At 40.6% G+C, this 12317-nt stretch overlaps 2 protein-coding genes across 2 annotated transcripts; both read right to left on the bottom strand.

Annotated features, from left to right (window-relative positions):
• Positions 1 to 5320: 5320 nt before the first annotated feature.
• Positions 5321 to 7936, bottom strand: LOC141904672 (semaphorin-5A-like). Its single transcript, XM_074793306.1, has 7 exons — positions 7917 to 7936; positions 7662 to 7806; positions 7091 to 7243; positions 6713 to 6795; positions 5971 to 6115; positions 5631 to 5783; positions 5321 to 5531 (listed from the first exon to the last, which is right to left on the bottom strand). The coding sequence occupies exons 1-7, from the start codon at positions 7929 to 7931 to the stop codon at positions 5347 to 5349; spliced, it is 879 nt and encodes a 292-aa protein (XP_074649407.1). The 5' UTR covers positions 7932 to 7936; the 3' UTR covers positions 5321 to 5346.
• A 2404-nt stretch (positions 7937 to 10340) lies between these two features.
• LOC141904457 (regulatory factor X 4-like) lies at positions 10341 to 12113 on the bottom strand. Its single transcript, XM_074793046.1, has one exon. It carries the CDS (start codon positions 12111 to 12113, stop codon positions 10341 to 10343), a length of 1773 nt encoding a protein of 590 aa, XP_074649147.1.
• Between the last annotated feature and the right edge of the window lie 204 nt (positions 12114 to 12317).

Below are 12317 nucleotides of genomic sequence, written 5' to 3'. Positions count from 1 at the left end.
TTTACATATTCAACTATACTGCGACGGAATGTAGGTCATTTAATTTATCGCGCACGCTTTTTGTTTCAGAAATGTTTACGTATATTCTTTATCTTATCACATTTCACCTGAATATCGCTTTCAGGCAGTCATTTCATACTTCAAAGAGAAGGACAAAAATATCAAGTCGTCTTATGCTAAATGTCGATACTCAGATTTCTATAGCTATCTCGCGATGTGACGACTCGATTGGAAGTGACGACACGTTACCCTAGAAAGTCTTCTTTGGTAAAGAACCGCGTCTTACAAATGCGTGGTTTCAATAGTTCGGCGCTTTGTCTGTCAGAATACTGGAAACATCGTCTATTCATCTGCACTGTCGTTTACTCGTCGATCAGTCTCGTGTTTGGTACCGTCGGCAATCTTCTTTCGCTCGTCATTCTATTCAGAATTCGTCGCAAACTAGAATCATGGGCTGTTCAATATCTGACTCCTCTAGCGGTGACGGATTGCGTGGTCCTGTGGGCGGGCACTTATCAATTTTTATCTCAGTTAGGATTCTCGTTTAGGATTCACTCGGTCTTAGAAATAAATCCTTCACGAATATGGTGTAAGATATTGATGTTCTCGACGGTAACGAGCGCTGGACTTTCTGCCTGGATCGTCATCGTCCTCTCTGCGGAAAGAGCTATCGTCATTCTTCACCCTTTTCGTAGAAATTTTCACTTTACGTCCAAGATTCGATTCATTTCCATGTTTTTGGCATTTATCTTGACGAAGTCCAACGGTGCAAATATGGCTTACGGAACTGAGGTCATTAATTTGGACGGCTACTTTCTATGTGCCTTTGACCCGTTGCGACGACGGCCAGCAGTAGTTCGCATGCACAGTGTGTATTCACTTTTAATGGTAGATTATTTCATCCCGTGGGTCGGGAACGTCTCCTGCCTGGTCGCGATCAGCCATGCACTAGTCAATACGCGCAAAGTAACACCTGTAAATCGTAACGGTAAGTCGTCTCGATGTATCCCTACACTTGTCAGCGTTCTCGTGGGAAACGTCACATTCGCTACTCCGCTCATTGTAGCATTAACACTCTTCGCCATCATTTCGAAGTTATCTACGTGCTTTAATTGGCACGCCGGGGTCGCAAAAAATATCGCCGGTGTTTTCTCGTTAGGAAACAATGCCGTTAACTTCCTTATCTATATTTCCACGTTGGACGCGTTTCGACGAGAACTCCATAATATTACTAATCGTGTTAAACTTAAACTGGTGAAGTTTAGTGACGATAAGTTCGTTTTAGATTTTTATACTTAGGTCTAAATGACTGAAAGACGCATGTGATATTTATGTTCCTTGTATTCTATATACTTGTCTCTCCATCAATATCAAGAGACCTACGTATCTCAAGAACTTTATCTTGCCTTTGAGAAGTATAAGAAAATTAGCATTCACATTTCTTTATATTAGATTCTGATCTATGTGCTATAAGACAGACACAAAATATCACAACAATAAATAACCGGGCTTGCGCCTTAGATGATTTAGCAAGTTCAGCAGGTTAATGACGAGTGTTGTTAAGATAGAATACAACTTTCAGATATGAGTCACGACTGCGCAGAAAATTACCATTGAACTGGTTACATTCGCTGAATATAAGTTCGGCAAAAAGATCTCCACGCAGACCCGGCGGAATATCACAATCTTTGTACATTTTGAGTACCGGCTCTGTATATGAATTCAGTTTAAATTCTTCCCTGTAGATTCTACATATTCTTGTTCATCTTTACTCTCTCGTTTATCAACAAAATAGGAAACTACTGAGACAGAAACTAAATAGTCATACATTCTTTTATATATTATTTGATTTCGACCTGAAATAAATTTTGCCTTCAAAATCTTTAATATGCCTGAGGATTTTATTATACATTTTGATGTTATGTATAGGCTACATATTGTCCTTCTGCAAATAAAAATTGAGTTTTGTACTGCAAATATCTCGTCGTGCTCGGCTATCTCACTTATCGCAACAGGTTTTCAAAAAGTGTATACTTGAACTGTTAAGTAATCTCATACTCAAGTAAGTAAACATATTAGTTTTATCTTGATATCAAACTGTGCTTCAATACCTTGATGTATAAAGTGTCGCGATATCGTTATCGATGGGATAGCAACAGTGAAACGATATGACTGGCCAGCAGGGTATGACGACTTATTAGCCGCACGAATCAGTGGTGTATTTTTGTGTATGACGTCGTTCGAATGCGTGGTTTCAATAGTTCGGCGCTTTGTCTGTCAGAATACTGGAAACATCGTCTATTCATCTGCACTGTCGTTTACTCGTCGATCAGTCTCGTGTTTGGTACCGTCGGCAATCTTCTTTCGCTCGTCATTCTATTCAGAATTCGTCGCAAACTAGAATCATGGGCTGTTCAATATCTGACTCCTCTAGCGATGACGGATTGCGTGGCCCTGTGGGCGGGCACTTATCAATTTCTATCTCAGTTAGGATTCTCGTTTAGGATTCACTCGGTCTTAGAAATAAATCCTTCACGAATATGGTGTAAGATATTGATGTTCTCGACGGTAACGAGCGCTGGACTTTCTGCCTGGATCGTCATTATCTTCTCTACAGAAAGAGCTATCGTCATTATTCATCCTTTTTGTAAACATTTCTACTTCACGACGAAGATTCGATTCGTTACCATGTTTTCAGCGTTCGTTTTGGTCGCTTTAAATGCAGCGAATGTCACAAACGGATCTGGAATAGGCAATTCCGAAGGCTATTTCGTATGTGTTTTCGACCATCTAAGGCATCTCTCACTTGTTGTTCGCATTTTCACTGTTTGTTTACATCTTATCGTCGACTATTTCATCCCGTGGGTCGGGAACGTCTCCTGTTTGGTCGCAATAAGCCACGCACTAGTCAATACGCGCAAAGTCACACCGGTTAATCAAAACGGCAAGTCGTCTCGATGTATCCCTACACTTGTCAGTGTTCTAGTGGCAAACGTCACATTCGCTTCTCCGCTCATCATTTCAATAATTTTCAGCTACACAATCACTTCGCATTCATCCGTGTGCTTTAACTGGCACGCCGGGGTGGTAAAAAATATGTCCGGTATTTTCTCCTTTGGAAACAATGCCGTAAATTTCCTTATCTACATCTCTACGTTGGACGCGTTTCGGCGAGAAATTCAAAGTATCACCAATCAAGTAAAACTGGAACTAATGAAGTAGTGTTTCTCTCCTTGCTCTCTACATAAACCTAGATGAATGTTTATGTTTTCTTGTAATTGCTTCAAGGAATCAGGGGCGGATTCACACAGGAGTACAAGCAGCACGTGCTATATAGTCGCAATTTCCCCATGCCCTTTGAAAATACGAAGGTGACATTTTTCATGGCTCTTTTCCCGCATTTAATAAGACAGCAGTCCGCAGCGCAAGATTTAGCTTATTTTCTCTTTAAAATGTCCCCCGAGTGCTAGAAATTGTATGAAAATGCACCGAAATTTTCAGACATTTGTTTTGCTTTGTTCAGCATATTATACGCCCTTTTTATTTCTCTGTGCTTCTGTCGAAGTCTACCCCTGAATCTGCCCATGGATACTTCAATCACTCAGTAGTTATGCATGGTGTGTACATTCTACTATTTGTAAAGATTCTTACGTCCCAAAAGCTCGATTTCAGATTCTAGACCATTTCTTCACATCACGATCAGCCTTCGTTACCTTTGAAGATAAAGACGAGTGTTAATACGAATCGTTATAGCTTTACGGTAGATTATGTTTCCCGTATCGTACTGGAAATCATATCGCGTATGATGACACCTAAGAAGATTGTTTCAAACAACGCGACTTAGACAACGTAAGAAAATCCTCGTTTATTTCATGATGTAAACTAAGTCAAGATGCGAATGCAGTAAAAAGTTAACTATCGATTGATGACTTAATTTTTCGTTTATTCGGTTGTAATTGTGGGTCAGTTTTTGTGTTCTTTCGAAGCGCATTCCGACCAACAAGCTGAGAATTCGGGTGTATCGAGTTTCGGACGGCATTGGTTCTCGCAGTCGACGGCGAATTGGCAACTCTTCAAACAGCGCGCAACATTCGTGTCAGACTGACAGAAACGATTGCAAAACTGAGGATCCCTTTGAGCGTCGGTACTTACACATTCTAAAACGACTACAAAATGAAAGAGTATTATCGCGTCGGTCGCTTGAGTATCATTTACATTCATATTTGTGGGGTAAGTAGATCGATAACCACGGAAATTAGTCCTATCATGATCCACTCGATACACCAAATAACAGTTCTGGTTGAAAGAAAACTCATAACGAAAAACTATGAGAGCATAGTCGACTCAATTCCATTGGCCTTTTCCAAAACTGACAGTCATCGAAAATGACTCTTTGATTTCGGTCGAAACGTCATTTAACCCATAGTTTCTCTTAATAATTACGGATTCTTTTTCAATTGAATTATAGACAGGTCTACGGAAACAAACAACGAAGGTCACTTACCCAAAATAAACACACCGATAAAAACCCTCATAATGTCGTTTATGGAGATCTGCGCGCAAGTTAGTTAGTGATGTGCGTGTTGGATCTGAAATGCCTTTCCCAGTCAGTAGTAATGTTCGCGTGTTCGTTAAATCGTCACAGCTGATTACACAGATTGATTTCAAATGTTTATCCACATATTAATCATTCAAGCAAACACACGTAGACATCTAAAGCAAGAGCCGACAACGTTCGCCGGAGTAGAATTGATGAGTCTTTTTTAATTGATCGTTTTAGGTTACATGCATGGTCTGTCATTATAAGGCCCAAATTTGTGGAATCAAATCATGCAGTGAGCATTAAAGAAAATCCTACAAAACGAAGTGAAATTAATAGTGGATAACGACGTTTCGATTTTATGGGCTATTTTCAGGACAAAAAAATCTGCTTTAAAAATGGCTCGTATCATTTGAGCCGAAACGTCAAAATCCTCTGTTAGTTTTACTTCGGAATGTAAGTTTTATACCTCATTTGAATGGGATAGTCACTTGTCTATGGTAAGCAACTCTGTAAGAGTTCTGTTACAAAATTACGAGTCAGCAGAATCGAATATCGGTTTCAACGAACGATCATTGGTTCTACGATGGAAATCCTTTTTTTTAATGACCAAAAGACGGTCATTCTTAACTAACAAAGACGATTCTAACTGAATGTTGAAACCCATCACAAATTTACAAATGACTTATGATTACAATGGAAAGGCTCTAATATAGAAAGACAAACGAAAGAAGTATCGGTTTTTCCACGATACACGTGAAGCACATGTTATTTTATTCGGTTAACTATAAACAAACTATATCTACTCAAGATTCGTTTTTATCTTCCCCGTGGAAGTAAACGCCGTGCGGAAAGTGAATGTGATGCCTGACTCCGTCTTTCGTTTGCCAGTAACAGTTTTCGGCCAGCTTTTCCGGTATATCTTGATCTTCGTGCAGTTTTAAGAAAAAATCGTAGTTCTGTATTTCACCGTCGCAGTACGCCTCGTGCACTGAAATAAGGAAAAGGGAAACACGCGAATTTAGGCGCGTTACCTTTCGCAGGGTATAACCAACACGTCCTACGGATAATCTTTTTCATTAAAATCTACCTCCTTTGCATGGATGAAAGCATTGTTCTGAGATGTCCAACTTTTCTCCTGTGCAGTAGTCACCACCCAGGCATTTGTTCTTCTGATATCGTTTTCTACTTCCAATACCGCAGGTTGCACTACATTTCGACCAATGTCCCCACGAATAATGCCCTGCAAGGAATGCCCTATTTCAGTCCTTTCAGGATTAAATGACAAGGATGTACTTTTGAAACAACGGGCTTCATCAAGTCATTTTACAAGTTATCATATTATACATGATACTATCAAAAAAAGTTAAAGGCATCTATCAGTTTAAACACGGCGTTTTTCGAGTAAATAGGGGATAACAATACAATACCCTCTATAGCCAGATCCAATTCATATTTGCCATTATTGCCCATATCATGAAAGCGATCGGCCCCCGAATCCCATTTGACTTCGACACTGTTTGGCTGATTCCTTTCGTCAGATCTGAAGTCCACGACAATACCTATTTGTCCTTGCTGAGGAAAGAAGCGATTATTAAGTATTCATATGCTTACGAATGATACGCAAACACCATTATCGTTTTGTTAATTAACGTTTTTTCTGTTTAGAACTCTGCTTTAAAATCAAGTATATACGTCCAAAGAGTAGGATAGAGTGGTTGTACCTTTGATCAATCATTGGTCAGTTGCTAAAAATTGTATAAGTTGAAGTAGAGGCCAGTTCTGCCGAAAGTTATGATTTGCCTTAACCAATGACTAATCACTCAAACTCATAATCCAAGGAGCTGGATCCTGGCAAGAATGTATTTTTCAATTGCCATTACTGCAATTTTCTACCAGTTTACTTAAACCACCCTTCGATCAACTAACCCATGCAGTCATAAATAATCGATGCAGGGCCATACATGGCTGGGTCAGTTGCCCCCAAAGTTTTTGGAAAAGGACCTGTTGTAGATATTATTGTTATATGCTATAGAACTGCCATTGAATGAATGAATCAATGATTTATTTACTTGTACAAGATTATAAACATAATTTCTTAGCTCCCCCCGTAATTCGTATGCTAGGTACGGCCCTGCAATGACATGTCATCAGACTCCTAATCCTACTTACCGGCTTCCCGTTCGTATCCTCATTCCAGTCCTGACCGGGAACAACGTGAGTACCATACTGCATTAAATCGACCAACTGTTTGCCTATCCACAGTCAGACAAAACCCAAATTTAGAGAAAACCCAAGCATCAGTAAGTCCAAGTATCATTGTGACAAACCCAAAGTATCAAAAGTTAAGAAATTGATCAGTTTCGGATCGTTTAACTGTTCCCATTGAAAATGATGTATGCATTAAATCATACTATATATAATATCATATTGGAAATACATCTTAAAGGTAATCTGTGAGCAGAAAACAATGACTTGATAAGAATAAGTTTTCTGTTTTTTCAATTTCATAATTTTCAAATACATTGTGAATGATATTTGATAACTCACCGTCTTTACAAGGTATGTTGCAATGTTTGTTCTCCGTTTTCTTTTTTCCTACGCAGTAATCTCCATCGACACAGGTGGCTATTTGAATTCTATGCTTCGAACCACGTCCGCATTGCGCGCTGCATTTCGTCCATTCTCCCCAACCATAGTGTCCTTAGAATAGAATAGTACTGGTCAATGATGTTTGAAAACCCACTCCATGGCAATGTCACGGTTGTCTCGTATGGGATGACAATTAAAACCTCGAGGTAAGGGCAAGGTCACTTCACAGGTGACTGACCTACAGACCTAATTGTCCACTAGATGGCGAACTAGTCAAAGATGGCTGCTCTAAATGCAATATGGCATGCTTGCAGTCGTTGAAATGTTTTTGAAAATTATTTTTTTCTCAAATCGTTTTTCGGGCCTCAGGGTTTTTTAATAATGTAACATGGACACATCCAGGAAGAACACACTAGATTCATTGGAAGGTTATTACAAAGCTGTTGGTAGCTAGGATCAGATCGGTAGTAGTGTGACCTATGTGCTTTTTTGGCCAGCACACCCTACACCATAACCCGGTGTCACTCACCCAGCGTAGCCAATTTCAATTCATATGTGTCATCCTGACCCATTTTATGGATTTGATCCAGCCCCGAGTCCCATTCAACTTCCACGGTTTCCACATCACCGTTTTGATTGTATCGCACTTCCCTTACTACACCAACCTTTCCTTCCTAGAAACACAAATGATATAAACATCAAATGACTGGAGAATAGAGAGGAAATTACTCGTTATTTGTCTATTTCAGTTGAATTTGTCTGGATATTTTTGTGCAATTTTTACCGGATCTCCATTCATAAATGCGTCCCAATCACTTCCGGGTATAACGCGTGTCCCTTCACCTAACAGATACGCTATTTGCGACCCTGTAAAAATACCAAGAACATCTGATGAAGACACAGTAAGAAATACTTAAATTTTGCCATACACTTGGACTCAGTCTGATTACGAGTCCCGACTTGAAAGATGATAATTTCTAGACATTTGACTCTAAAACCAGATTTCACAAATGTGTATCTGATTCTCAGATGAGGAATCTTTATTTAGGATTGATATCAACTTATTATTCGCTTTTGAATCGGATTGTATCAGAGCGATTTGTACATTGAAACTAGATACATTAAGTTGTAATGAACAGCTTGAGTTTCCAAAGAGGCACAGATTGACAATTGGTTAAAATGTGTCATTATACTTTTTGTAATTGATAAAAACGAAATCAATAAATTGAAATAAGAATATCAACGCCTTTAGCTAAAAACGTGTATTCATTTCACTAACCCGGTACTTCATCGAGTACATCTGACTCTTCTTGGCCTGACGACACCCCAGAACCTTTAGAAAAATTAAGATTGTTAAAGAATGTCATTAGAAATTGTTGGTAGAAACAAAATAATCAATTGAAATTAGGCTATCATGGCCTTTAGACGAAACACTGATTTCACTAACCCGGCACTTTAGTGAGTAAATCTGCCTCTTCTAGGCCTGGTGATACCCCAGAACCTTTAGAAAAACAATACAAACAAATGTATAGCGTCAAACAAAACTATTTAACCTAAAGATCAAAAACTCACCCGATTCACTGAGGACTGTCGATACTTGTATTAGAAAAACGAATCCGAGCAGCACGAAATGCATTCCATTCCTAAATAAATTCAGTTCATGAAAAACGTAAATATTAAAAGAAAAGGCATAGTATAATGTGAAAAACTCGTCAAACCAAACGAAACTAATCGTATCTCGTATGATCTTGAATTTGAGTTCTGATCTAAACTTTTTTTCTAATGTCAAACGCCACGTGGTTTTTATTATTGTTTGATACATGTATCGAAAAAATAAAGCGCACCATCGACACTTACATTTTACAATTCATCATAACTTTCTCGCTAACCGACCGCTGAAATCCGTATGGCTTCCGAAATGCTAGATATCAGTTTAGCGATTGTATTGTCGTTGCGCATATGGAGGGAAGAGGATACATCTGCTGCATCGTCGATAACAAGATATCGATAACACAGATCATTCGCCGGACTGGGCATCAATAGCTCTGGGCCCGGTCAAACAGAAGCGAAGAAGTCACGTCACGAGCGGATAGCCGACATCATCAGGAGGTTAGTGAGAATCGATTTATTTCAGCCATATTTCGGAAGCCTGAGTATATAGCATGGGTACTATATGGAGACTTTTTTATCGTCGGAAAGGAAGCTTTTCTCACGAAGTCGAATTTTGATCATTCTCAGCCCAAGTAAGTAATTAACAAAACAATTCAACCATCAAAGTAAGCATGGCTGGTTTCAGTAATTTAGAGATTTTGATTCATATTTCATTTGAATAATTGATTTCCGTAGGAATCGATTCAATGAGTTACGAATCTCTTATGGCATAGAACTATAAGCGAAAGGGAAGGCCGACTCCTCAAAAATCCGCTAGGCACCGCTAGTAATCTTGTGTTTTGTTCAGCGCCCTCACCAGTGGTGATAAACAACATATGTTGTTGACTGGTTGCCGGTCTCTATTCTTAATTTAGCGTTTTTCATTGATTTGTTTAACTCTTAATACTTAATCTTGATAAACGGTAATGTCCGATGCTCGAAGAGTTTATTATAGTCGAAAATATTTCCGAGAATCTATTGTTTATCGCCACCGGTGAGGGCGCTGATCAATTTCGAAGATAGCAAAGGCAAATGTATAGTTACGTCACGGAGTTGGTCTTCCCGTTCGCTTATAGTTCTATGCTTATGGTAAATGATAATAATAAATATAATCAATACGAGTCAACATTGAAATTTAGGGGCGATTTTCTGAAGGGATATGAGAACGTTTTTCCACTGTTCCGAGTTAAAAGAACTAGACATGAACTGAGTGACAACTGGTGGAACTGGATGGATCCTGCCATTAAGAATTGGCCAATGAAAATTACCGTAAGCATCGAGAGAAGTATTTATTGATTTATTTGAAAAACCAGTTTAATAGACCATATATATTAAAACCATGTAGTAAAATAGAAATCGCATACAAAAATATAGATCAATGACTTGAAAAGGTTTGGTACATTATATTCAACCGCATATCTGCGTAATGTATAAGTAAAAGCATTCATTAGGCCTATATAGAAAAGTAGAAAGTAAAATATTTCAAATCGTAACTTCGACGAGTTTCAACGATTATCGAATATCCAGTAATATTTCATGATTTGAATTTGCTGCGCTGCTACGAGTCGCCCATATTAGCGAACATACGAGCATTATCAGCCGGCACCGTTATCGACTTCCAATCGATAAACACCGATTTTTGAAGTATTCTCTCTTCGGCGTCGATCAGTTTTTTGTCGAGTAACTGCGCGATGTAGTCTTTCAAGAACTGGTCCATCAAATGGAAGGCACCGACCGTGCCGGCGCCCGTGACGACTAAACGGCGACCGACGACGCCGCTGAGGTAATTCCACGTCAACATCATGTCGGCCGCACGCCGTCTGAACTCGGATACGTTTAGATCGTCGGATCCCGAGTGATTGCGATGCATTATCTGATGACACCAACCGGCGAATTGAGCGAGGCCGGCGTCTTGTTCGAAAAGGTTTTCCAGTTCGGCCAGGTGTTTGTCGACACCGCGCGCGAACGCCTCGCGATATTTCGGGCCGAATAACGGCGCGAAGAAACGACCGTAAGACATGGCCGACGAGGCCGCTTCGCTTTTCATCCAGTCCTTCATCAACGACTGATGAACGTGAGCTCTGTGCAGACCGCAACGCGCCGCTGACGCGAAATGAACCAACTCCGTATTTTTGATCACGTGATCGCAAACTCTTTTAGCTACTGCTTTCCTCGATTCAGCCAATCTAACGGAAATAGGATTGGTGGCTATTTCTACCCAAACGGGCAGCGACCTGGCGAACTCCCTGAACGCGTTCAGGAGATTCGTCTGAATCGGTTGCAGAACGTCGGGAATCATGACTCCGGATAAAGCGCGAAATAAAACCAAATCGCACAAAGCCACCAGATTGATGACGTGCGCGTCTTGAAATATCGGACGCATATTGAAAGGTAACGCGAACCAGAATCGCTGCAGGAGGAACTGAATCTGCTCGAACTCCGCACGAACCACGTGATCGGCCACGCAGGCGCAATGCCGATGAAACGACGACAGAAACAGCGCCACTTTCTTACGAATCGGTTCGGGGATGTTCACTTTAGTGAGGTCATCGGGAAAATGCGGAATGATCATACCGGAAACGGAGTAACAAGTCGTCGGCGGTGTGTATTCGCGTTGAGAAATAGTGCGGCACTGATAGCCCGCTTGACTGAAAGCGTTCATTACGTTGACTCGCTGTAAATCGGAGACCGTTTCCATATAAGGGGACGAGCTCTTCACCTGTAACCCGTAGTAATGGTATTTAGATTTGCCTCGATTTCCCAATCGCCTCGTACGAACTGACGGGAACAGCGATCGCAGAATTTTGCCGAATGTCGCCTGATTGGTGGCCGGGATCGTCTGCTCGCGACACATGTCGATATACTGCGAGTAAACCATTCTCCTCGGAACGCTGATTCCTTCTCTCTGCTCGTAGTTTCTCGCCAGCCATTCCTTGGCGTTACGTATCGATAAAGGAGGGATTTTAGCCCTGAGAACCCGCGTTTTAGTAGCAATACTCGTTCGATCGTCAGAATCAGCGTCGAACTTATCAACCGTACTAAACGAGACCGCGGTGCTAGTCGGCGAATTTGAGTATTGTTTTTCCGTATTGGTATATTCTCTCCACATGTTGCGTACGGATCGTTCCGAACTTCGGAGTTCTTGCATTTCGTCGTTTTCGTTCGCGTTTTTCCCGACGGCGGCTCGGGTCAGCGTGATGTGCGTGTGCGCTTCTTTCAATCCGTACGTCGGAACGTCGCATTTTCGGCATTTCGGGGCAACTACGGAACGGCCGTCTAATAACAAACACTGCGAAACCGACAGAGTTGACGCAGAGCTCGGAGAAGCCATCGCGCATGATTCCGTATTGTTTGTTCAATGTTATACCACGTGGCAAACAAAATCAAACGTTATCCATAGAAACGTGATCACCACGACCTTCCGTTAGAAGGAGACCATCAAAAGATGATTCTAGAATGTGTTAAGCAAGGTTACCTCAAACCATGAGAACAAACGTTCGAAATAATTCTTTCACTCATCAGTTTTGAATTACGG

The sequence above is a fragment of the Tubulanus polymorphus genome, chromosome 4 (genome assembly GCF_964204645.1).
Source record: "Tubulanus polymorphus chromosome 4, tnTubPoly1.2, whole genome shotgun sequence".
NCBI lineage: Eukaryota > Metazoa > Nemertea > Palaeonemertea > Tubulaniformes > Tubulanidae > Tubulanus > Tubulanus polymorphus.
Note: the sequence above shows the minus strand (reverse complement) of the source record. Positions and strands in the feature narration are given on the sequence as shown.